General features: G+C 42.5%; 1 protein-coding gene across 3 annotated transcripts; it reads right to left on the bottom strand.

The window, feature by feature from the left end:
• Positions 1–1,553: 1,553 nt before the first annotated feature.
• Positions 1,554–26,468, bottom strand: ppp3cb (protein phosphatase 3, catalytic subunit, beta isozyme). Of its 3 annotated transcripts, none has more exons than XM_010898408.4 (14): positions 26,095–26,468; positions 18,702–18,902; positions 17,517–17,641; positions 17,203–17,314; positions 16,465–16,610; positions 15,607–15,746; positions 13,260–13,337; positions 9,268–9,362; positions 9,053–9,178; positions 8,670–8,753; positions 8,427–8,511; positions 6,555–6,652; positions 5,331–5,378; positions 1,554–4,065 (listed from the first exon to the last, which is right to left on the bottom strand). In XM_010898408.4, exons 1-14 carry the CDS (start codon positions 26,141–26,143, stop codon positions 3,887–3,889), a joined length of 1,566 nt encoding a protein of 521 aa, XP_010896710.1. In that variant the 5' UTR covers positions 26,144–26,468; the 3' UTR covers positions 1,554–3,886. The 3 variants fall into 3 exon arrangements, with proteins under 3 accessions (XP_010896710.1, XP_010896711.1, XP_019901210.1); XM_010898409.4 differs by lacking the exon at positions 26,095–26,468 and adding an exon at positions 25,590–25,718; XM_020045651.3 differs by lacking the exon at positions 26,095–26,468 and adding an exon at positions 19,329–19,431.
• Between the last annotated feature and the right edge of the window lie 1,445 nt (positions 26,469–27,913).

Here is a 27,913-nt window from a genome sequence, read left to right as displayed (position 1 = left end):
TGTTGCGTTTGTGTCACGTCCTGGCTATGCCCCTAGCCATCTCTGTACTGGGCTGGGGTCATAGTCAGGACAGGACGGAAGGTGTGCCTCTAGCCACCTCTGTTCCTTTTGGTCTCCCCAATTGGAGGCAGGTGTAGATCGTTGCCTCCAATTGGGGACCCTATTTATGTTCTAAATGTGGCCACACCAGGTGTGGTTTATTTTGGTTTTGTGTTTCCACTTGATGCCCAATGTCACTGGTTGCTGCTTTTGGTTTTATTTGTCTCCTTTCATTTTTATTTTATTTTTTTAAACATGGATTATTTCCATTACTTTGACTCTGCGGCTGTGTGTTACCACAACCGTGACAGTTTGTAATAATTATGCGACTGGCTTTTGTATGCTACCTTTTGCATGCTTTATCCATCACAAAAATAATGTATATTGCATATGCATAAGTTCACTGTACTACATTCATACACATCAGTAAGATGTCAGTATACGCTATGCCCACTGACAGAAAAGTTGGTAGAAGACCTTTACCTGTGTATACCCTCCGCTAAACTACTGGTAAGATGTGAGTGTACCCAATGGCAGCTGGCAGCTGTACTGTATCTTAATTTGGGTGGGCATCTCACATGACATCACAATTTCCACCTTTTGGAATTTCCACACAAATGTTAAGTTGCTGTGTAGATCTGTCAAGAGCATTTTTACAACGGCCAAAATACTGGATAGGAATATAAAATCTAAACCTTGCGTTAACATAGGGTATCATGTCTAACACTACTTACAGTCTGAGATCTAAAATTAGTAATGAATGCAAAGGAAGGAAAACCCACGATGTCAGTCTCGGTCGCATAACTTGGATTTGACTGATATTTTAATCACCACCCTGGAATGAACATCAGTTGAACCAGGTCTCTTTCAGGAATATTTGGATCTTTAGCTTGATGACGAGGTGATTTCACAGACACTTCCAGTATATCTTACATCACTTTTACATCTTAGGGTAAGAGCACTGTACATCTTACATATTAAATAATTTATTGAACTTTAATGTGTTTAAATGTAAAAAGAAAAATCTAATGTTTATATGCTTTTCATTGTTGTATATATAAAAAAATCTGTTCTTAATTTGTTGCATGATTAAATAAAGGTAAATACATTCCTGTTACTTGTAATTGTATTTGACTTCAGGGTCATGAAGTGTTTTCCCTCCCGTGCTTTATCTTCCAACCAAGCGAATATATGGACAAGAAAAAGCAGAAGCTCTGAACTGCCAGATAGAACAGAGACAAAAAAAAATGTTTATCAGAGTACTACTAACGTAGAAGTTATACAAATGACTCTTTAAGTGTATTTCCAGTAATTTTCCTTTTGAGTGGTGAGGAGAAATACCTCTCAAGTCATGAATTAGGAACCGTCTTCATTAGAAGAACGTTAGAACTAATACGTTGCCCAGTCAGTTCCAGTGTCATTTAAAGACACATTCTCCATTTAGAGAACCTGATGTGTGTTTTCTGTGTTTCTGTATTTGAGCGTATGATGGGGTAAATAAACAGACATATGCCAAAGGTTCATGCATATTTTATTCAAGAGTAGAAAAAGTGCTTCGTCCCATGGGGCATGCTTACAGTGTGTGTTGATAAGGGAGTCGGAGAGAGAGAGAACCATGGCACAAACTATATGGCACGAGGTCTCCAGTAAGTTCACCCCTCAAAATAAAGCACAATGAGACCAAACGAGGATCAGCAAAACACAAAAGCAACCAGCAGAGAGCTTAAGCATAATGTTAATAATAAATAGAATAATTATATTAAATAACAAGAATATCATTTAAGAATTATGATTAGAGTGTACACTTTTCCTTTAAAATGTGAGAGACAACTTCTGTAACTGTGTCTGCCTTTGGCTGTTACAGATGAGTTTACCATGCAATCATGCTGTGGCTGCCTGAACATTAGTCTGTGTCTCTTTATAGTACGGTCATTCATTCACGCTATTTCAGGTTTAAAAAAAACTCCTGTACATCAACAGAAAAAGAAGGTCTCATTCAAGCTTCCAGACTCATGGGAAAACAACAAACTCATAATACTGTCATGAAAAAACATGAGAAAAGTAAAATGTATCAATTAATTAATTTAAAAACAAAATTGTACAAAATAAATATTATCCCTAAGTTAATTCGAAGCAAGAAGAAAATGAACTTACTATACTGAAGCACGGCACAAATAGAATTTCACATTATTGTTATTTTCAAAGAACCTAACTGCATGCACTGATGCGTTTATAAATGCTTTACAAATAAATAAGCTTCTGTTGACTTCTGTTAGTCACCGCTCACACTTAGTCTAAAACACTTCATTTCATTTGCAAGGTAGAACAAAAAAACATGTAGCTGTCGGGCCTTACTCCTGCCAGTTCAGGTAACCGGCCACATTAGACAACACATGAAGGGACACCGTAGAAATTCATAGAAAGAACTAAACTCAATGCTGATTTGGATTGCATGCCAGCAAAATGGATAATCCGTCATTGTTATTTCTACATTTGAAACGGACACAGGTGTCCGTTCTATGCGTTGTCAATCTATGACGGACTTGGCAGTGATAGTACATAACCTTGTAGACAGTCAAAACAAGTGGATACGTCAAAGTGATAGAGGTTGCCCCTAAAACACTGAACTGAAATTCATTTTGGAAATGATCTAGGCAGCATTAGAACATCAACATGTAAAGACAGTCCCAGCAGGTTGAATAGATAGATGTTTCTCCTAAAACTGATTTAAGTTCCATTGTGGTTATCTAACTTTAGAGGCAGCGTGTACTGTGAGTGAACTAATGGTGGCCTAACACCTGTGTGGCTTAATGACCAAAAAACATATTGGCTTACAAAATAAGATGAGAGGATACTCAGGTAACAAGACTGCATTTTGAACCTTATGACAACATTGTCTTAAGATAATAATGTTTAATTTAAAATTCCTGTTAATTTTGTATAGTATTAGTAGCAAAAAATGTTTGATAGCGCAACCTGGTATGTTTGCAAAATAAAATGCAATTCACATTTTCAACCTCACAGACACACATACAGTCACACAATTGCAAATGCACATAAAAAAAAATTATAATACACAAACTCCTAGGGATGTCATAAAAACCATCTGGTCCGTCTCCCCATCTATCTAGCTATCTTATAAAATCAAGTGAATGAATTGAGCCACTAACCGGGCTGAAACACCCCTTCCTGCTTATAACTTAGAAGAGAAAACAGAATATAAGACAGGAGGTTATTTTGCCACATGCCACCTTAGCCCCAGTCCACTTCTCACCCCCATGCCTCACCCCCATCCCCCTATCTCACCCACCCCCTACATGACAGAAAACAAACAACCGTCACCCACTCAGCCACACTACACAATGAGAATGGAACAGTAGCTCTTTGTTTTGCATTAGAGTGTTCCAGAACGTCCGGTAGAGTGTTCAGTAGTGTAGTGATGTCAGGTGGTCTGGTATGGGAGCTGTATTAGCGGGACCAGGTCAGGTCAGGAAGTCATGGTAGGACCTGTAGTACAGTTTGTCCACCATGAGGCCTCAACCATCCATGGCACAGTCCTGCCACACTGGCAGAGAGGTGAGCTGGGGAGCAACAGGACAGGGTGGGGGAGAATGTTGTGTGTCTGGCCATCTCCGTGTGTGTATGCGCTCGCGCTCGCACGCACGCAAGAGTGTTTGTGTACCACTAACGTGTTACGGGTAAATGTTTACTTGTATATTCTGCATTTTCGGTCTTCTGTATGTATGTTTAAATCCAGTTTATTTAAGCCCAGGTGTGTATTTGTGGATGTATGTACTTCATAACTATGTCTGTGTTTCAGAATGGATCTGTATTGGTGTTTAAATCATCACTGTATATTGCTGTTGTTGTCGGTGCCGTTGGGCTCCCCCATGTTCATGCGCCCCATGGAGAGACCAACGCTGTTGACGGCATCGCGGCGGGGGGGCATGCGCTCGTTGATCCGGTCCAGACCTTTGGCCTCTGCAAAGCTATTGATCTTATGTTGAGGAGAGAAGCCTCGGATGGCTGGGGAGACACGTAATAAGACAGTTAGAACTCACAGACTACAGACAGGATGCATCATACACATCAAGCAAGAGGTCATATCCAGGTCAAGTCCATTCAATTCAGGAAGTATACCAAAATTGTCTTTCATGATTTTCAAAGAGAAACATCTGGAATTTGGTTCAATTTCCAAATTGACTGGAAATGGAACAGACACCAACCTGGCTTGCACACTTACAATATACTATTTCTCCAGATCTATATGTGTTTACATGTACAGTAACAGCAGCATAATAGTGACCAATCCATGGCCATGTGTTTGAAATCTGTCTGATGGAGATTTCATTTTCAATGCAAAAATTCACAGGCGGCACACTATTTCCTATTTCAGGTTCTGCAGGGACAATGTCTTTACGTGTGGACAATGTTGAGAGTTATCCCAGGTTCTGGAGGGACACGGTCTTTACGTGTGGACAATGTTGAGCGTTATCCCAGGTTCTGGAGGGACAATGTCATTACGTGTGGACTATGTTGAGCGTTATCCCAGGTTCTGGAGGGACAATGTCATTACGTGTGGACTATGTTGAGCGTTATCCCAGGTTCTGGAGGGACAATGTCATTACGTGTGGACAGTGTTGAGCGTTATCCCAGGTTCTGGAGGGACAATGTCATTACATGTGGACAACGTTGAGAGTTATCCCAGGTTCTGGAGGGACAATGTCATTACGTGTGGACAATGTTGAGAGTTATTCCAGGTTCTGGAGGGACAATGTCATTACTTGTGGACAACGTTGAGAGTTATCCCAGGTTCTGGAGGGACAATGTCATTACGTGTGGACAACGTTGAGAGTTATCCCAGGTTCTGGAGGGACAATGTCATTACGTGTGGACAACGTTGAGAGTTATCCCAGGTTCTGGAGGGACAATGTCATTACGTGTGGACAACGTTGAGAGTTATCCCAGGTTCTGGAGGGACAATGTCATTACGTGTGGACAACGTTGAGAGTTATCCCTGGGTCAGATACATCCCCCAGCTCGCACACACTCATGCTTAGTCACTGTCTTAGTGTGATTTGTGTCTGGAGGGGTGAGAGAGGGTGTGTTTTGCTTCATCAAAAGCAGTGCTGTTAGAAGAGCTCGATGCATTGTGGGTAGGAATATGTAGGGTAAGTGTATGGTGTAGATGGGTGGCCATGCTTCCTCCCCATATTTCGCCATCTCGAAAATGTCAACCACTCACACATTCACTCGCTTTCTCTCATTGTGGAGGCATGAGTGGAATTTACCTTCTGCGTCCTCAACAGGATCGATGGCTTCGATGGCCTCAATGGTAGCTGAGGATGGAGGCAAAGAAAGGGAGAAAGACAGGGTGAGAGAGAGAAGAGAAAGCAGGAGTGAGAAGGAGAGAAAGTGAAAGAGAGATGGTAAGAAAGAGAGGGAGGGTGAGGGTTACTCATGCAAAACCCTCATAACCGCACTGCGGCTTTGGGAGCGTTAGCATGTTCAGGCATAGCTAGCATTAGCCCACACACTCACACACCAGGCAATTAATACTGTTCAGCAGTAGTGAGGCGAGAGTGACACTGAATGACAAAGTGACAGAGGATGACCAAGGGATGAAGGGACAGAGACAAAGAGAGACAAACAGAGGAGAGGCAGAGAGACCTAGAGAGAGGAAATAGTGAGAGAGAAGAGACAGAGAGAGAAAGAAAGGACAAGATAGAGGGAAAGAAACACGACAAGTCCAGGGAGAGAGACAGAGATAGAAAGCGAAAGATGACTGAGGAAATGAAAGGGACACAAATAAAAAAACAAAGAATATATGTGCATTCAAATGTGTGAGAAAGTGTATATGTATTTGTATGGGTGTATGTATGGTTGGGTTTCTGTGCACCAGTTGGGACCTTGTGTCCCCATAGGTGCACAAAAAGATGAGAAACTGAACATCTTGGGGACATTTGGCAACTCCTCACAAGGGAACAATTTATGGCTCAGTGGTTTGGTTCTGGGATAAACGTACTGTTGGGTATAGTGTTAGAATGAGGGTTACTTTTAGGTTTGGTAAAGTGTGGGCATAAAAGTTGGGTTATTGCCATTAAGGTTAGGGTTAGGGGAAGGAAATAGGGCATATGGATTTCCAGTTCAGGGTTCAATCTCAGGTCCCCACGAGGATAGAAAAACGTGTGTGTTTTTGTATGTGTCTGTGCACACATCTTTTTATACTTATTTCCTACTGGTCCTCACAGGAAGAGTAAAGGAAAATTCTAACAATTTGACCAGTCCGTACAACCACAAGTGGCTATTTTAGACTTGGGGTTCAATTTAGAGTTAAAATCAGGGTTAGGTGTCAGGTTTAGGAGTTATGATGTGGTTTAAAGGGTTTTAGGCTAAGGCTACAGCAGGGGTTAGGAGTCAAGAAAATATTTCTTATGGTAAAAGATTGTTGGTCCTCACATGTATATTAAAACACATAGGTGTGTGTATGTGTGTGTGTGTGAGTGTGTACTCACCACTCTGCAGTGTCTGCTTGCCTCCTGACAAAACTCCGCTAGGCAACATGCCAGTGGGTGTCAGTCCCTTCAGGGTCAAAACGTTCTCACTCTCCTCCCTAGAACACACATATAACAGAAGGACTAGCAACACACTCACACAGGCAACCTATGAAGTGCTGTGAAAAAGTATGATGGGATGTTCTTTAAGAAGTGAACTCAGGTTTGCCGAAACACATCTGGGAGCACTTGTCAAGACTCTAAGAAGAATGTTCTCTGGACTGATGAGTCAAAAGTGGAGATTTTTGGGTGACATGGTTCCTGTTAGGTTTGGTAAAAAACGAAATACTGCATGCAACAGTATTGATCACATATAAAATACATTATGTAACATTATGTAGACTTTTTGCATTGTAATATAATATATTGTAATCATGAATTTCCATAATTTCCATTCTCTGCAGTAAAACCACAAACTATTTTGGGTACATACAAAATTGCATCCTAAAATGCTGAATCTCTATTAGTCAACAGAAAGCACACCAAGTTCTGTTGTTGAAAAGAAAAGTGGCACACTTCCTCAACAGTAGACTCAGGAAAGCCAAATGCCTCAGTCTGTTCAAGTTTGCTATGATTCTACGCAGTTCACTTAACTGCTGTTCAAGTGAGAATCATAGTGCCATCCACATTTTTAACATATGTAAAATATCCCAAAATATTATTTTTAAGGCATTTGTAAGCTGATTGACATATAATTTGTGCTGGAGGGGAGAGTTTGCTTGAATTATAATTCTTCACTAGATCCTGAAGTGTATATTAGAGCTGAACTATATAAGTGACATTTTTGAATCCGACACCCAGAAGACCTGTCAGTTTTTTGTTAAACAATACCCAGTCTGACTGAGATCCATGGTCAGAGATTTCCAAACCAAAAAAGGTCAGAGATGGGGCATGATCAGATCTAGATGCAGTGAACATTCACGTTGCATTTTATTTTATAGCTTGGTCAGTCAAATGGATGGTTTACGCTCAACTTAATATTTTTAAAAAGACATCCCTAACTTAAAATGTCAACCAAAGAAGAGAAGCGGAGTCTTTGTGTTAAGAACACACTGTGTATCCCTCTCCAATATGCGCTCTCTGTGTTTTGCTAATTAACACACTTGAATTCATTTGTTCATTATTGCTTGAGCACATGCGTTACTTGGCCTGTGCACAAATGTAGGTCAATAAAAGCATAAAAGTCTAATCGTAGGTTGATGAAATTAAAGTAACTGTCATTTAGAACTGCAAAACCTCCCAAAACTAATTTTTCACAATCTCAAGTGAAATTGTTATAAAATAGGGTACCTGAACACCTCTGCCAAACAGCTGCCCAGAGGAATATATCTAACGTTTAGTTTTAGCCTGTTCAGTGAGATGAGAGATTTTATGGCAGGACCTTAAACAAGCAGTTTATGCTAATTAAAAACTATAAATGTCACTATTCTGCATGGAGGAGTGGACCAAAAATCTTTATTTGGTTGCAATCAATGCACACAACCAGTTATTGAATGTGAGGTGGTAATTCCATTTTCACAGGGGAGCAATGGGTTTTCAATAACAATGTTCATTAAATAAATGAAATGACTAGACAGAGCCTTTGTTCTTTTTTCAGTCAGCACCACTTAAATATTAGCTTTGGGATAAAGACCTGAAAATATCTAGTGACAAAAATAAATAAAATCAGAAAGGGGATGAATACCTTTTCACGGAACTCCACACAAAAATACATTTGTACACAAATACCAATGCGCACATTCACATACACTATAATCTAACACATTCTCACACACATTCTCACAAACAAACACACGCACATGTACGGACGGACACACACTGAATCTTACTTACCTCAACACTTGGAACATTTTGGCCATCTTCCCGATGGCACGGATCTTATTCCTGATCACCTCTTTCCTAGCTGCTGCCGCATTGGCTAGAGGGAACCAATCAAAAGAGTGTAAAAAGGGAGGCTGAAGTAACATTACAGACTGAAATGAAAATGTGTCTGCATTCCTATAAAACAAGTTGTGTAATGTGGGAATCAGACAGTTTTTGCATGTGCAGATACTTTATATATAAAGATCTGATTACCATCATAAACCTCTTCCTCTCCATCGTTCTCCATAAGCTCATCATCTGAGCAGATGCTAAGAACATTCACCAGCATCTCAGTCACTGTAAAGAGAGTCAGGGGGCACAGTCAGTATGATGGCAAGAAATAGGGGGTTGAGAGAGAAAGAGAGAAACATCCTACAAATTGTTCTGTTGACAATCTTGATTGTAAAGTACAGTGTACAGTACATTGTTACCTCATTCAAATAAAACAGTTTGAAATTAAATGAAATGAGTGAAAGAAAGAGAAAAAGGAAAGAAGAGAGACGGGCATAGACAGAGACAAAAAGAAAAAACATTCACATTGGTACACTGCTTTTCTTTTGCTCTAAACAATATGTCGAAGTTGTCATTTTTGCCACCTTTCTCTCCAACGAAGGGCAGGGACCATGTGAACACATCCATGAAGTTGGGGAGCCAGTAGGGGTGAGGGGAGCAGTTGAACTGCCGAATGTTCATAACATTGTTCTCATACTTCAGTACTGCAGCTAACAGTGGAAAAGAGAGGGGAGGTCTGTTACACACTTAAAGTTAATAAGTGTGTGTGTCTGTGTGTGTGTGTTTGTGTGTGTCTGACCTTTGTTGTTGTAGACGTCCAGGTAGTTGGGCGCTGAGAAGATGGTGATGAGTGAGGGGAAGCCTGTGGTCTGGCTCTTCCTGTACATGCGGTAGCTGAACAGGGGCATGGTCCAGTGATTAGGATGCTAATTAGAATCACATACATTGGTGTTGAAAGTAAAGGGTCTAAATCAAAATCAGCATTGTTAAGTGAATCTACAAATACTCTGCATGACGGACCACAACGCAGGGGGGGGGGGCTGTTCAGGGGGTGGGATTTTCCATTCATGCCGTCAAATAATTCATTGAATAGTGCATGACCGGGTTGGGAGGAGCTTTTCCTGCATGCGTCCTTGCCCTGGAATTATTGACCTCAGCGGAGGGTGGAGATGGACGAAGGGCTCGAACGTCTGAGGTGTTTTTTTCAGCTCCCACAAGTGGTACATCTGTTGGTCTATGTGATATCGTCCCATCTGAGATTGTGGAAGATGATGATGACCCCTGGCAATTGTTATGGTTCAGTTGAACTAACTGCTGGGTCTCAAGCTCAAGGTGGAGAAGTTACGGGGTCTGACGTTTCCAGTCCACTACCAGCCTCATGGTGTTGAATGTTTTAAGTTCCAGATTATGCCAACTGCCCAAAGCCTTCAGCCTGTTGACCTCTTTATGTCACCATCACTGATGAGGATCACCCGATCTCAACTAGTTTCACAGATGCATTGTTGGAGGTGCAGTCACTGGTGTAGAACAGGGCTATTCAACTTAGTAGATCCTCTCCTAATCAGGGCCTGATTCAGATCTGTGACACCAGGTGAGTGCAATTCACTACAAGGTAAAAGAAAAAAAATGAAATGTTTCAGCCCTCCAGGCCTGGAGTTAAAGAGCCCTGGTTTAGAGTCAATAGAAAAGGGATGACAGTACTCATCTTTGCGTTGTTCCAGTGCTGAGGGATAAATAGTCTGAAATGGATCTGGAAAGGTTTTTCTAATAGTTGTTCTGGGATGCACCATCATCCCAGAACCATCATCCCAGAACTACTACTAGAAAAATAAATCCAACGGAAAGTCTACTAAGATTACAGCTGTATTCCTCTTTGATTTGTCAAGGAATGGGATAATGTAGTGGAGGCCTATGTGGATGGTGTCGCCCACAGACCTGCTTGTATAATGTAGTGGAAGCCTATTTGGATGGTGTCGCCCACAGATCTGCTGGGATTATGTGGATGGTGTCGCCCCCAGACATGCTGGGATAATGTAGTGGAGGCCTAAGTGGATGGTGTAGCCCACAGACCTGCTGGGATAATGTAGTGGAGGCCTATGTGTATTGTGTCACCAACAGACCTGCTGGGATAATGTAGTGGAGGCCTATGTGGATGGTGTAGCCCACAGACCTGCTGGCTCTGTGAGCAAACTGGAATGTGTCGAAGGAAGGGTTAGGGATGGCTTTGAGATGGTACTGGACCAGGCACTCAGTATGAGTTTCATACCGACTGAGATTAATTCTGCTGATCCATATTAGTTTGCCCAGGACAACAATAATGGAGGATTTGAAACAGGAACAATAATCTGTCCGATGTCTTTCTAGACAGACAGTCAATGATGGCAAACTGCTTTTCCAGCCTGAATGTAAACTTTTTTCTGGGCATCCCTACAGAGGGATATGTATGTACAGGTATTGTATCTGCTTTTAGCTCCCCAATGGCCTTGTTAATCCATGCCCACACCATACTCTGAAAGGCCTGTAAATCAGCCATCTTTATTTCCTACTGGTTTCTGGGTGTTTTTGCCTTTAGTCTTGTCATGTAAAAAGCATGCTCCGTTGAATTCAGTGTTGAAAAACTCCTTTGAGGCAATGCCTCTGTGCTTGGGGTCCTCTTCTCATCACTCTGATACATGCTAATGTTTGTCTCGTCTCGTCCACATTACCCCTTTTCAGAACTCAGCAGGCCCATTTATGTCGTTTTTGGCTTATCCGGTTTGTGAGGGTATTTAGTGTTCTTCCCCTTTGCAGTCCAGCCTCTGTAGTTTGAATGGTAAGGTTTTCTGTGGAAGATAACAGCTGATAAATCCACGCCTACCTGCTGGAGAGGGTTTTGTTTTATTAGTTTTTTTCCTTCATTATGGGGAGCATTCTGTGGTCTTTCATTGTACAGCTCTTGATTGGTCTGCCACATCATTAACCACTGCTGAGCTCACTAATGCTTTCTTTTTTCATTTTCATGGCACACCTCATGTTAACAATTTCTGTGATGGATGGATTAACTGCCCAGATACCTTTCGTACCCTGAAATGTGAGGTACTATGTTCAGAATGTGCAGTCATTTCTAAATTATTCATTCAACATGGATGAAAATAATTTTACAACATAATCAGTGTAGTATTTAAAATCCTAGGGGTTGGAATACAGCACCAATTTTTTTTGTCAACATCCAAAAATGTTTTTGTTTTTTTTACACGTATTTAGCAAATGAGTTAACAGGAGGTATCTTTCAGTAATTCTAGGGAATGTTTTTAAACTGTTAACAAATTATCTGAAAGTGTTTTAAATACACTGAATCCTTCCAGAATAATCATAAACACAGAGCAACAAGGCTGTGTAAAAAGAAGTTACCAGGGATGGTCATTGTCACGTTCTGGCATGGGAATCCCACGCCCTCACTTCATCACGGACACATGTTTTCATTGATTATTGCCCACACCTGTTCTCCCTCATCACAGACCCTATTTTAGTTCAAGCTTCCCCGGTGTGTCCAGTCAGTCTTTACTTTGGTTCCACCCTTAGATAACGTTGCTCTGTTCTGGGTTTAATTTTGTTCCTGTCTTTCCCAGCTGATTATCCCGTTTTCTGTTTTTGGATTTTGTTCATTTATTAGTATGTCCTCCATTCTCCCCGCGCTTGTGTCCTGCCTCCATCCTTCAATGTTACAGTTATAAATTGGGGTTTTTCGAATATATCTACTTCTGCTAACCTTATTTTGAGCAAAATCCCAACACAAACGGAATTTGTGATTCATTGCAATTAATCGCAACAAATACTGCAATATAACTACAACCCCATTTCCAAAAATGTTGGGACGCTGCGTAAAATGCAAAAACAGAATGCAATGATGTGCAAATCATTTACAAAATAGTACAAAAACAACATATCAAATGTTGCAACTGAGAAATGTTATTGTTTTTGGAAAAATATAAGCACATTTTTTATTTGATGCCAGCAACACATTTAAAAAATGTTAGGACAGGGTCATGTTTACCACTGTGTTGCAACACTTCTTTTAATAATACTCTGTAAGCGTTTGGAAACTGAGGAGACCTATTGATGTTGTTTGGAAATGTTTTCCCATTCTTGCTTGATATATGAATTCAGCTGCTCCACAGTTCAGAGTCTCCTTTGTCGTATTTTTCGTTTTATAATGCGCCAAATGTTTTCAATGGGTTTCAACTGGCCGGTCTGGACTGCAGAAAGGCCAGTTTAGCACCCAGACTTATTTTACTGTGGAGCCATGCTATTGTAATACGTGCAGAATGTGGTTTGGCATTGTCTTGCTGAAATAAGCAATGCTCTCCCTGAAAAACATGTCGCCTGGATGGCAGCAGATGTTGCTCCAAAACCTGTATATATTGGTCAGCAGTAATGGTGCCTTCACAGATGTGCAAGTCACTCATGCCATGTGCACTAATGCACCCCCTTACCATCACGGATGTCAGCTTTTGAACTGTGCGCTCATACGAAGTCAGATTGTCCCTCTCCTCTATTTTTATATACATTTTACGCAGCATCCCAATTTGTTTGGAAACAGGATTGTAAATAAAATTATTTACTGGTTTGACTGCCGTAATGTTAAAATAACAATCATTGTCCATATCCAATAAACACACAATCCATAACCAATTCAAATAACAAAAACTAGGGTGGATAGGTTGCCTCTCAGCATACTGAAGACTTGCTGTCGTAATAGAACTGGGTTTAGTTGCACAAAAAGTAGTTAATTGGACAAAAAGTATTTCTTACCCAGAATCCTGTGCTTCGTGTGCTCTGATGACAGACAGCAAGTTGTTGGTTTGTAGGAACTCGCACACTGCAGGGTAACTAGAGTTGAAAGTAACACGGAGAGAGAGATACAGATTAATTCAAAGACCTATAGGGCTGGTTTCATAGACACAGATTACACTTGGAAAACCATTGGAATTTATTTTCCATCCCAGGCAAGGCTTAATCTGTCCCGGAAACCACCCCAACAATTTTTGCCCAGACTGCGAAAGCGGAGCCGGCCAAGAAGAGTGAAGGTCTCTGACCGGCTGACTAACCCTTGTTAAATAGTGTAGTGGTTTGAGATGCAGACCTGCAACCAATAGGTCCCGTGTTTGAATCTCATCACAGTAAAAAACTAAAAATGCATTAGGCTTTGTTCTGGATAGATAAAAACGTTGCTGGTTACAACCTTCAGTAGCTGCATCTTCACCTATATTGAAGTTATTGTATCAATGTCATTCACGAATTAAAGAAAAACAAAAGTTTTTGCGCCATGAAATAGCTTTGTCTGTGTTAAGTAGTAAGTTGATACTAGTAACCCTATTACTGGCTAATAAGATGTTAAAACGGCCAGTGGCAAAAGTCATACATTTCTTAGATGCTATTTGTGGTGGAGGTTAACTTAATAAGAAACGTTAGTTAATTTTACACAATGCTTAATGGTGTCTAGTGAAATATTCAAACCTGGCCTGAAGTTTCCACGTGACAAAATGATCTAATGTTGAGATGCTATACCGACATTGTGCAAACATATAGTACCGTGGTATAGTGGTGTAAAGACAAAGCCACTCTCATGCGAGACCTGGGTTTGAATCCAGTGAAGGCAACAACATTTATCACTTTTAATTGTGGGCCGGCTGAACTAGTCTTGCCTGGTTCCTTTTCTGGTTATCCTTTGTTTAGGATAGAAGGCCTAATCAGAAATGAATTACATTGAATGACCACCAGAGGTCAACATTAGCCCAAAACAAACAGAAGGAAACAGTGGGATGCACATCTAGTAGGAGGGTAGTGTACAGTATGCTGCACTGAGCGCGTTGTGGTTTGTCCTCCATATTGAATATCACCATATTATGAAATCCTTCTCAACTCTTCATCATTCCAATCTCCTGGTCTCTCATGCATTACTTCCATGTCGGTCTCTTCCTTTACTCTATTTTAATATCACTCCAAATATGGCAAAAGTAGCCAGTCGTCATGGAAACAGAACAGTGCAGTGTCCCTGGGGATTGTGGGATATGGTTTAATGCTGAAACTGAACTGTGTGTGAGGATTGGTAGACAACTGGACAATATTACAGCTGTCATACACATCCCGATTTTTCTCTGGTTGGATCGCTGAAGCAGCTTGTAGCCTAAAGTTAAACACTCAAATCCTCTGCAGTACCTTGTGTGTGTGTGTGTGGGGGGGTTGTTTTTGGTTACATCAATTTGAAAAGATAAAAATTTTTAATAAAGAAAATGATCAGTATCTTAATTTAGCTAGTTTCAGACATGAGATGAGTGAAAGGAAAAAACAGGAGATTTCACTGACAAACACTGTTAATGTATTTGACAAATAATAACAACCCAAGGATAGCAGTCCACAATAAAGAGGTATCATGTGGATTTGTTTGCAGGTAAGTTATAAGAGGTTCAGCCACAGAAAACGTCAAACGATCAGTGTGTAATGTGTTATCAGTAAATCACGCCTAGTACTGTGTAAGACTTTTATATTTTTAGATGGCCATTTCCAGTTGAAGTTTTGGTTAATTACAAACATCTGTCAATCATAAAATGTTTTCCATGTGTAATCATTTTTTGTCTTAGTTGGAGTATACCATCAAAACCTTGGTTTAGAGGTGGGTGGATGTTTATGTGACATAAAACAAACTCTCCTAGCTATCAACACCTCATGCCTTCATCTCGTGTAGTCACTGTTCACACATACATAACGCACTGACTTGATGTGAGGTATCAGTATAGGTAAGGTTTATTTCTTGTCCTTATACACTTTTGGGTATGTGTGTGTTTGTGTGTGCAAGATCCATGTCTATTTGTACAATTGGGGGACAGAAGTTTCAACAAAGACAATAAAATCTGAAAGATCAGTCCCCAAGGATTTTTATCCGGTCTCCACTGGGGAATATTTCGGGGTTTAGGGAAAAACTTACAATTGGGCACATTGTTACTGTTTAGGCATTACAAGATAGGTTCAGTGTTAGGATATGAACGTTGTCATGTTCCCACTTCCCAGAAGGATAGTAAGACAAACCTGTCTGTGTGTGTTTGTGTGAGGGAGACTATATCTGTAATGGAGTCTGTGTCTTATAATGTACGTGTTTTACCTGTAGAAATATGAGCAACCCCTGACTGTGTTGTGGCCGAAGTACTCTTGCGTCTTCTCGTTGCCGAAGTCCTCGAGTGGGTCGGCCCACAGCAGGTCACACATGGGCCCAAACGCTGGCGGCTCTTTGAACCTGTCCAACTGCACCACAGAGAGAAGCCAACATAACAGACACATGCATTGACAAATAAACAACAGGCATAATCATATGACATAACCAGAACACTTGATGAATGCAATTCTTTGAACCGGTTCAACTGGACTATTGAAAGAGCTACAACCCTTAGGGACATTGCTGCCCCTAGCTTTTTGGGGACAGGAGCTGCCTCGTTTCTGACCAGCTTGGATGTGAGCTCTGAACAGAATTTAACGTGCCAGTACACGTTACCACTCCACATTGTCACTAGATGGCAGTAGCAATAAATAGCATCTAATACTACTGGTATGTAAAGATTAATGGGACAGCCCACATGGGCTATTAATGTCAGTGATTGATGATGACACAGATCAGCAGATATTTTGAAATTGCACCTTGTATATTCAACTTGTCTAACTGTTGGCTGTATGTCGAGGCCGTGAATGTGTAAAAGGAATGCTAATAACACGGGTGTCCCCCTAGCGACCATTAGGCTATACGCACGGGGGTCCGTCTGCATATAGGAAAAGGTGGCTGTGCTCAGAGGAAGATACAGATGTCACCATGGAAACAACAGCATGTACTGTACAGGAAGAGTCAAACCGAGGTTTGAATCGCCATGGCAACCAGGGCATTAGTGGGATAAAATAAGGGGTTGTGTGTGAGCTTGTGTTATAAAAAAAAAGAAAAACACATTCAGCAAAGTGTTGGTTGAGTCGGAACCTTTTTGATGTCGTCAAGCGTGTGGATCTCTGGCGATAGCCCTCCATGGACACACAGAAACTGCTGGTTCATCAGAGCAGCCAGTGGCAGGCAGTCGAACGCATCCATACATGAGTCATACACCTGCTCAGAGTACTTGATCTTACCTGAGGAGAATGAGATGGGGAGGGCAGAGGGACAGGAGGACAGACGAGGTGGGGAAAAGGGCAAGTAAATACAACACAGTAAATCTAGACACCATAGTTATGTAGCCAAGCATTAAAGGGCACTGGCTAAAATATGCTGTGTGTGTGTGTATTTTTGTGAGTGTGTTTGTCAGTTTCTCCATCTGCCTAGTGTGGGAAGAGCTCATTAATACCAGTTCACCAGCCCCTCACACACACACACACACACACAGCAGATGGTAATTGAGGGCACCCACTATTCACCATAAGCATCAGGGGAAATTAGCCTCCTCGTCCCCTGGCCAATCACACACAGCAAACTACGTCCCTGGGCCAATCATACACAGCAAACTACGTCCCTGGGCCAATCACTAAGGGACAAATTAATTTCCTGCTAATCACCTGCTCTCTGACGGGCCACCGTGATCCAAAACCAGAGGAAAAAAGAAGAAAGGAAAGGAGGCTGCATGAACAAGGAGAGGACGGATGGAACCAGCGCTGGATCCAAAAAGACACGAGAGACGGAGAAGGAGTTGAAGCTATGATATGGGAGGAGGAGAACACGGGTACTCACATTCTGTTTTGAAGGTGAAATATTCTGTCAGATGTCTGCATTCATGGTTCCCTCTCAGAAGGAACAGCGTCTTTGGGTAGAGGATCTTCAACGACCACAGATACAACACACACTGACATAGTGGAAACAAAACACACAGACAGATCTGTCAGCACCAGTACGACTCAAAACCAGCTATCTACTCATCTGATGTCAGGCTCAAAGTCCGAGTTTCAAAGCTACCTGGTAAACACCTCCCAGTATGCATTAGATAATGAGTCCTCAGGATAGCATTCACTTGATAGTGTCCACTAGGTACTCCAGTGTGCCCTCACCTCGATACTGAAGTAGCCCCGGTCCACGTAGTCCCCAAGGAAGAGGTAGCGTGTCGTGGCAGGAGAACCACCCACCTCAAACAGCTTCATCAGGTCGAAGAACTGGCCGTGAATGTCTCCACACACTGAACATTACAAACATGTTAGACTAACATACGACCTCAAACAAAACCCAAAGTGGTACAGAAATACAACCTCGGTATTACAAAACCCCTGACAGTTCTACATTTGATATATTCCACTTACTATAGATAGTACAACCATATCGTACATTTATGAACTGTCTCTGGCAAAAACAAAAGCAGAAAGGTAGACATCAAGCCTTTCCTTTCTCATTCATGTAAGTTCCATTAAGATGTCAAATTACAAAAGCAGTACTCTGACAGTGTACCCCCCCCCCCACCACACACACACTCATAACTTACTGTCATGCATCTACCTATGAGAACAAAGTGTTGGGGAAATGAAGCATAATGGCTGCTATGTGTGTGTGTGTGTGTGTGTGTGTGTGTCCATCTTTTCAAGTGTGTGTCAGAAGCCTGCCTGTGATCTGCCCAGCACCTCCTCTCTCTGGGGGACTAGCTGTGTCTGGGAAAGGCTCTTATGATGTTTGGAAGGATGACACGTGCTACCATGAAATAATCTCGAAGCTAGCATTTTCATAGAGAAAGACAAGTCAGCTGGTAGCTAAACAAATCAAAGCAGCACCTTTAAGCTGGTGTCTGTAGGCTAGGCTACAGTAGCTTTTCTCTCTCCTCTTTCATTGTCACTCCCTGCGTTTATCTACCAAACCATCCTCTGTTCCTTTGTCAGTCACCCCCCCCAACCCCGCTCTCCCTGTTCACCACCATAATATCGGCAGCCAAACTGCTGTATGGATAGTGGAGGCAATTGATTCCATCAATTAAGTGACATTCATGATTAACCCAAAGACACATAGCAGATGACTTAGTCAGGTAGTCATAAGGTCAGATGTACTTTCAATTCATATCTCCCTCCAAGCCTTGATCCCTGTGCTTGGGTCTCCCTACCTCACCCTTCTCATGACCCATAACCACCCCTCACTCTCTTCCCTCCCCTCCCACACTCAACCTCTCTTGCAGCTTCTGAAAGGGACCGGGCCCTCCATATATAGGTAATTTCCCTCCTCCCAAGTCCACAGTCGCTTTTTCTTTTCCTCCTCACCTGTGACTGGGGCCTCTATGTCCAGCATGGTCCTCTCCTGGCGTAGGATGGCAGCTCCCTCATTGATGATGCGTAGCGCCACCATCTCCTCCAGGCGGCCTTCCTTGGTGAGGTGGGCTTTGAGCAGGTCAACTCTGGGCTTCCCCTCACAGTCAAATACCTCCTTCATGGAGAGCCTGTGGCTCAGTGGGAAGGGAACCGCTGCCCAGAGAAAACGACGAGGAGAATCAGGGACATGGAGAGGGAGAAAGGTGGAGGAATAATGAGGGAGAAAGATGGAGGAATAAAGAGGGAGAAAGATGGAGGAATAATGAGGGAGAAAGATGGAGGAATAAAGAGGGAGAAAGATGGAGGAATAGAGAGGGAGAAAGATGGAGGAATAAAAAGGGAGAAAGATGGAGGAATAGAGAGGGAGAAAGATGGAGGAATAGAGAGAGAAAGATGGAGGAATAATGAGCATTGAGAGAAGAAATCGGTAGGGTTGAGAGAGGAATCGGGAGGGGAACACAAGGAAAGGAAAAGCAAGAGGAGGTGAACAGGAAAAAAGGAAATAAAAAAAAATACGACTTGAGAAGTCAGATCATTTTCAGACCAGTAAGCAGTGGGAGGCAGGGACTACCTACCTACCTCTGCACATTGCACCAGATTGATCAAGGAGAGGGATAATTTACTCCTCATTTGGCTGCAAACTACAACCTCCTCTCCTCTCTGCTCCTTTCTGCTGCTCTCTGCTCCCATCATTAGTGGGCCTCTGTCACATATGTCTTCTCTCCTGCGTGCTTCTATAATAGATAAGTATTTGTAATGTTGCTCTAAATAGCAAGGTGCATGTATGTGTGTGTGTCTGCACATGTGCGTTTCTAAGTGTCAACATATATGCCATCATGCATACAGTTTCTATATGTGTGTATCCAACCAGGGTGGATTGTGTGCGTATGTGTGGGTGCATAAGATATGTGCAAGCAAGTGTGTGTGTGTGTGTGTGTGCACTGTACATACTGTGTGTGTGAACACGTGGTCTATATTTTGTGTGCTTTTATTGTGTACTTCTGTGTGTATTATAGATGCTCTGGCAGGCTTTTTGAAGCATGGGGACGGCTGAGTTATCGGCCTGCGTTTTGCAGCAGTGTTTCTCTTACATAATGAAGGCCCCCAGGGCACCGCTGGAGAGGGAAACTGACTGACGAGGAGAGCGATACACCAAGAGCGGCTAGTCGCACGTGAGGACTCGCACACTCGCGCCCCAAACGCAAACACACACATATACAGTATGCACGCGTGCAAACACACACACGACAGAAATTAAATACATGTGACAGATAATACAGATGTCGTAGCAACATAGAAACACAACATGTGCCCTTGTGCATGGACACACACACACACACACACACGCAAAAAGGTATTGTTCTGCAGGATCCACAGAGCGTTGTGGAGCCCCACCAGTGCTAACACAGATAATGGCCTAGATCACATTCAGGAAAGTAGGACTTTCTCCCTTCCTCTCCTTCTGTTTCTTCATGCCTTCTATGCATCACCCTCTAACTGTCCCCTACTAACTCCTGGCTGCCTTCACCACTTAAATCACCCCTTAACACCGCACCTCCAGGCCCTGCAGCTCTCACTAGTCATCCATGGAGGAAATTCAACAAAGACACAGACTGCCCATAGCCCACTAAGCTAAAGGCTAACCAGGAATGGAACTCATTTCGGAAAGGACTGCAGTAGAGTAACCTTGTCCCCTGGTGAATGGACAGAACAGAGCTGGCTGGTGGATGGGATTAGGCCTACAGGGAAATGGCCCATGCTGTTCTATTCCCAGGAGGACGAAGGTGCTGTCTAATGTCCGGCCTTAGTCCCACTACCAAATGTCTCTAACTCTTCATGCAATGGCAGGAGTCTGTATATGACCACAATATCCCAGCGTCTCACCCCAGCACCACGAAACAACCCTCACCTGTCATGCCAGGCCACTGTATGGTTTCTGGGCATGTAATCGTGTGCGAGGGTATGAAAAGATCTGAGTGTGTTTTTTCGTGCAAGTGAGAAAAACAGAGTGTGTGTGTGTGTATGTGTGATAAAGACTGTGATTTTGAGAACAGAGACAAAGTAGGGCAGATTTCAGAGAGCTCTAGAAAGTACTGTACTTGGGAACAAAAAGGCATTAAAGGGGAATAGTCCACATTACTCCAAACCCCCAGCCCAACTGAATACTGTATTTCCACAGACAGTTTAATAACATAAAGTCCCTTTTATGAAACTAACATACTGTAGGTACACCTTTCAGAATCCTAGGAAGTAACTGGAAATAAAATGTTTTTAAAGAGTGTATATAAGAACAATATAAATAAACCCTAATTTATATCTAATGTAAGATGTAAAATTACTTCTTACGTGCATTTGCAGAAATATACAGTCTAACTGTTGACTTTTGTCAATTTGCTCTGTGACATCATTGCATAAACCAGTCTCTAATCTGAGTGACCGGATAAGTTAGCCTGGGTGTAATGGGCCTGTTCCTGTGTGACTGGGTATGTTAGCCTAGGTGTAATGGGCCTGTTCCTGTGTGACTGGGTACATTAGCCTTGGTGTAATGGGCCTGTTCCTGTGTGACTGGGTACATTAGCCTGGGTGTAATGGGCCTGTTCCTGTGTGACTGGGTATGTTAGCCTAGGTGTAATGGGCCTGTTCCTGTGTGACTGGGTACATTAGCCTTGGTGTAATGGGCCTGTTCCTGTGTAACAGGATACATCAGCCTGGGTGTAATGGGCCTGTTCCTGTGTGACTGGGTATGTTAGCCTGGGTGTAATGGGCCTGTTCCTGTGTGACTGGGTATGTTAGCCTTGGTGTAAGGGGCCTGTTCCTGTGTGACTGGGTCCATTAGCCTGGGTGTAAGGGCCCTGTTCCTGTGTGATAGGGAGCTTTAGCCTGCGTGTAAGGTGCCTGTTCCTGTGTGACTGGGTAAGTTAGCCTGGGTGTAATGGGCCTGTTCCTGTGTGACTGGGTCCATTAGCCTGGGTTTAAGGGGCCTGTTCCTGCTCCTCCCACACTCTGGCCTGTCTCTGCATTAATAAATGAAAGATAGAGGAACGAAGTGATGAAAGAATGGGAGCAGTGAATGAGCCAGGAGAGAGAGAAGAACACTGAGGGGGGATGGGAGGCAGTGAGGAGGGAAGCTATAGTACACATGCAAGTGCCTATGCATCTGCTAATCTCTATGTGTGCATGTATGTTTGTGTCTGTGCCTCTTCCAACTCTGACCCGTATCAGCTACCAGCCTAGCACAGATCTATGGGTCTTTGAAGGTGGTGGTGAGTGGAGGGGGGTTAAAGAGTTGTTTGAAGTTGTGCAATTAATACACGCTTCAAACATGAAGGACCATCTGTGTACATATATACACTCACATACACACGCACACACACACATACACACACACAAACACACACAAAGATACACACGGACACACTAACAGTAACAACAGACCCTCCCCCTAACAGCATGTCCTCATTAGACAATCTCGCTCTCTCTTCCTCTCTCCTTCCCTTCTTCCTCCCGCTACCTCTCCCTCCAGTACATTCTCTAAGGGCTATAAATACTCTGTCCTGCTATAGTACTGCCCACATGACTGTGACCCATCAAGGTGTGACCCATTCACTGGAATACACTCACTATGGGCCCTACAGCTGGAATACACTAACTATGGGTCATACAGCTGGAAAACACTCGCTATGGGCCCAAAAGCTGGAGAAAACTCACTATAGGGCCTATAGCTGGAAAACACTCACTATGGGCCCTAAAGATGGAATAAACTCACTATGGGCCTTACAGCTGGAATACACTAACTATGGGCCCTACAGCTGGAAAACAGTAACTATGGGCCCTAAAGCTGGAAAACACTCACTATGGGCCTTAAAGCTGAAATACTCTCACTTTGGACCCTAAAGCTAGAATTCTCTCACTATGGGTCCTACAGCTGGAAAACACTCACTATGGGCCCTACAGCTGGAAAACTCTCACTATGGGCCCTACAGCTGGAATACACTAACTATGGGCCCTATAGCTGGAAAACACTAACTATGGACCTTACAGCTGGAATACACTAACTATGTGCCGTACAGCTGGAATACACTAACTATGGGCCCTACAACTGGAAAACACTAACTATGGGCCTTATAGCTGGAAAACACTCACTATGGGCCTTTTAGCTGGAATACTCTCACTATGGGCCTTACAGCTGGAATACTCTCACTGTGGACCCTACAGCTAGAATGCATTCACTATGTGCCATACAACTGGAATACAGCTGCTATAGGTCCTACAGCTGGAATACACTCACTATGGGTACTAGAGCTAGAATATACTCACTATGGGCCCTAAAGATAGAATACACTCAGTATGGGTGCTATAGCTAGATTACACTCACTATGGGTACTACAGATGGAATACACTCACTATGGGCCCTAAAGCTGGAATACACCCACTATAGGTATTACAGCTGGAATACACTCACTACGGGCCCTAGAGCTGGAATAAACACACTATGGGTCCTACAACTAGAATACACCCACCACAGGTTTTACAGCTAGAATACACTCACTATGGGCCCTAGAGCTGGAATATACTCACCATGGGCCGTACAGCTGAAATACACTCACAGAGATAAACACTCACTGTACACTCACTCAAAGCCCTTCTCAAACACACATAAATGCTACAAACACTCAAACACACACATTCCCACACCCACGAGGTGCAAGGCAGCCACATGGGAAAGTATGGGAACGCAAAACAAACCATGCCCGAGTAGAGTGCCCAGAGCCATGCCAGGAGGGGCGTGTGGATGTGTGTGTGTGTATACTTGTATTCATGGATGTAAAATCCATTCATCCGTCATGTCTTCCTCATTACTGATCACTGATTAAATAGTTAACACTCTTTAAAACAGTGGCTTATCCAATACAATCCCATCTTTCTTTAAGTTATGAAGTGAAATGTATGTAAAGAATTCAGACAATGCTGGGTTAGGCTGCAGAACTGCCTCTATTCTCAGACTGGTAGCATGAATGAAAGGCTCAAACGCTTAGCCTGAAACCCCACTAATGTAATACCTGATGATGATTCAGTGAAGAAATAAGACTGCTGGGTTAGTGGCAGCGTTCCTCAGAAAGTGAGCCATGAGGAGAACACCAGTATGGCCATGATAAGACACCAGCGTAGAACTAGAATTAAACCCTGAATGTTATGTGGTTCCTAGGACTGTAAATCCCTGATTTGTATAAATGTTATGACAATGGTTGCAGAAGATCCTTCTGGTCATGTGAGATCATTTTTGCCGATCAGTCTAGGTCTATATCTTGTAATTCATCCCTCTCTCTCTCTCTCGTTATACTTCACCTCCTTCATGTGCCTGTCATATTCTCTCTTTCCTCTCCTCACCTCGCCCACACTCCGTCCCGGTCTACTGCCTCCATTCATCTGCCTGTGTGATGTTCTGCACTCTCTTCTCTCTTGGTATGTGTCTCTCTTTCCCAAATCCTGCTCATACCTCCAATTTATCCCACTCTTCTAACCCAAACACAGTAGCCAATAAACCCATCTCAGGATGTAACAACCTAACCATAACTGTGCTCCATATAGGCCAACTAACCCTGCTCATTTCACAGGCCTACTCACAAGATCCCTCTTTCATGTCTCCCTCTGCTCCCTGCTCTCCTCTGAATGGTGTTTTCTCTTGCTGTGGGGATTTGTGTCTCCCCACTGAACATTCTCATCATGGTATTGTGCTAGACTATGTGTATGGGTGTGCAGACTACCGTTTAGTTCACTAACGCAGCTGAGCACTAATAGCCCAGCTGCGTTCCAACACACAAGTACACGCGCACGTATGTGCACGCGCAGAACACATGCACCGAGACACACGCACTCCACACACACACACAGAAAACCAGGGCTTGCCCGCCCGAGTCAATCACACCTATTTAATCCACAAAAACCAGCGACAACCTCAGGCATAGCTGCGTGTGATTTCGCACAAAGTGCACACAGTTGTGGTGACCACGATAAACAAGACAATCTGTACAGATATCTCGTATTAAGACTCGTCGAACCTCCATCACCTCGTCTGATGCCGCCCACGCTTCAAAGCCGCTCTTCATATTTACATTCAATATTCCATAATACAATAATGGAATAACTGCCTTATGCGGCCTTAATGAAGCCAACAGCCTACAATATGCTGATACGCAACTAAGCATTCCGAAACTCCATTTTGTCTCTAATTTGGCAGTCAGTAAGACAAGGAGAATCCGGAGAGGCCAATACATTACTATAGTGTTGCGAGGGAAGTGTGACATTAAGCGCACGATTCGTGAAAATGCACCTAATTTCTTAAGACATGATTTAACATCCAGGTTATGAGAGTAGCCCACTGACAAACGTTAATTTAAAACGACATGCACCATATTACCTACCAAATATATAAAAATAAGAACACATCCATAGCTGGAGGACGATGTTTTAAAGACTATTGAACCGAAACGAGTCTCCTACATCACAAGTTGCACCCTAACGACGTTTAAACGAAATAATTGTGCGACAATTATCCCTGTCTTAAAATAAATATCGACATATGTAGGCCATGCTATAGCTCTTACATCAGATAATATAATCACTACGAACCCTCCGATTACCTATGGCATTGTGAGGACTTCAACAAATACTGTTCAGGGTCGCTCAAACGGCAAGTCCCAAAACATCCCGTATTTTCGCATCTTTACCTACACGTATACACTAATTAACTCGTGACACCTACACATTTCATCAAACCCTGACAGTGTGCATAGCCTACAGCCCCTTGATCCCAAAATGAAGCAACACAATTAAATTTACCTTTGAGTCTTCCTTTCGCTGTCATCGTCAAACTGCCTGAAATGTTTCATTGGAGATGCTAATCTCTCTCTCTCCCTCTCTCTCTTTCTCCCCGGGAATTCGGATTCTGAACAGTTCATGTACCCACCACCAGGCGTGCGGCGCGTAAAGCGAGTTCATGCAGCATCGCCACTGCTCGCGGAGAGACATCCCCCATAATAAAAATAAAGGGGCATTTCCTTAGGGCACAGGTCACACTATCCTCGGTGCATTTAGAGACAAAACATCTGAAGACTCAAAAAAGCAGCAGAGTCAAGCATCAAAAACTGGCATCAATAACTCGATATGTTTTGTTTTAGTGACTCACCATCGAACAGCCTAGTGTTTTTTTTATTGGGGAAAATAAAGATGGGATAAAATGGGATGCACATACACATGCAATAACATATCGATATTATTGCAGCCATGTTTGCAGCAAATGTAAAGCCAACACAATAACGCATTAGCATTATACTAGTGTGCGTACTTTTAACCGGCCGATCGTCGGGGTTCATGCTCGCACTGCCGTCGGACATCCTCAGGGGCTTCTGTCAGGGGCCAACCAAATGCTTCTGGTCCTCGGGCAGACGTTGAAAATTTTCGCGGTTGCGAGGTGCGTTTGCTGCAGTAGCATCCCTCGGGGTCTCTGTAATCTTTCAAACGGGGCTTCTGGGGAGGTCTGCCGCGATTCTCTGGGGGAAGAAAGAGCGTATACCTCCTTTCTGGGGCATGCCGGAGCACCTTGTGGGACTGGGGGAAGGTGTGTAGAGGCCAGGAGAGGTTTTGGCAGTCTCTTTTCGCAGGACTCCCTCTTTGCGCTCTTGGTGCGGCGACACCCCGGAATGGCGAAAAGAGGAACTCCCACGCACACTGCTTCTAACAGGGACTGCCTCATACCGCCATCCGGTGGATGTTCTAATGCTGGGCTTTCCCCCCTTTCTCCTACCAACTAACCCGGTGTTATTCTGTTATTGCTCGTCCATCTGTGTGTGTGTGTGTGTGTGTGTGTTACAAATAAGGGACATTATATTTCTGGTCAAACAGATGAAAAGTGCGCTTAGACAACATCTACCACTAAGAAAGCATAGAATGTATTATAAATACAACAGCACAGTACATACTATCAAGTTAAAACCCATACCAATTATTATCAAGTATAACATTTATTTTAGTAAAAAATAATTGCCTTGTCAGTTTTACTGCGTTGTCTGAAACATTGCACTTCTGATCCTAAAAAACAGCAAATCTGTCGTTTATATTTTTTCTAAAATGCTTACATCTTGCCAAATTGGTAACTGAATTATAGTTCCTATTGGCTACAATGGAATACAATAGAAGTTAGGAACTGCATTAAGGCAAACTGCTACTTTAACAACTAAACCTGCCATTTTGAGTAATATTTTTTTATTAATATATTTATTACTAAAATATTTACCCTTACTATATTACCTGCTCTGTTTCTATTTATTTTTAGAGAAAACTACACTACACACTATTAAGATATTTTTTACTAAAATGTTTACTCTTGTTATATTACCTGCACTGTTTCTTTTCATTATTATTATTATTTTTTTTATAGAATACTACACCAATAATTGTACTATATTATATTTTACTGAAGTTCATTCTAGTCTATACTCTGCTGTGGTGTATGGTAGACTACCGTACTATGTTGTGTGGCACTGAGATGTCTTAACTGGTTAAACATGAGAATGACAGTTATATAACTATGCATTTAAATGTAATACAAATCCGTGATTCATTATGTAATTACCATAATTACGTTACCAGGAGTATATCCATTTTACTTACTGTAGTTCCAAAAAAAAAAACAAATAAAAAATGGGCTGGACTATCTGTAATTGGGGCTGGCAGGTCAAACTGATATTATACATAATATAATTTAGTTTAGTGTTAACAATATTTTTTAATTACTTGTGCAATTTCTCTGTTGTTATAACAATCTGTTTTAAGCATTTGTCTAACCAGTGGGCAACAGCCAGCCTTCCAACAAGATGTACTGGCACAGTACTGATTGGCTGAGCTGAGGTTGTTCAAATTTAAAATCGAAATGAGCATCCAAGGGAGAGGGACTTGATCAGACATTTATTTAGGCTACTTCTCATTCATGGTCAGAAAAGGTAATAGATCCTATAAAACGTTTCAGATGATACGGAAAAAGTTTGAGGGGTCAGTCATATAGTTGAAAAAAGGCATTGCTAGTTCTATTCACTCTGTTCATGCTGAACTTACTAGCTATGCTGCCAGTTATCCCCAATGCTTTTTGCCAGTAAGTTGTATTAAAT

This window comes from Esox lucius, chromosome 4, assembly GCF_011004845.1.
Source record: "Esox lucius isolate fEsoLuc1 chromosome 4, fEsoLuc1.pri, whole genome shotgun sequence".
NCBI lineage: Eukaryota > Metazoa > Chordata > Actinopteri > Esociformes > Esocidae > Esox > Esox lucius.
The sequence above is the reverse complement of the archived record's forward strand: the minus strand, read 5'-3'. Positions and strand labels throughout refer to the sequence as shown.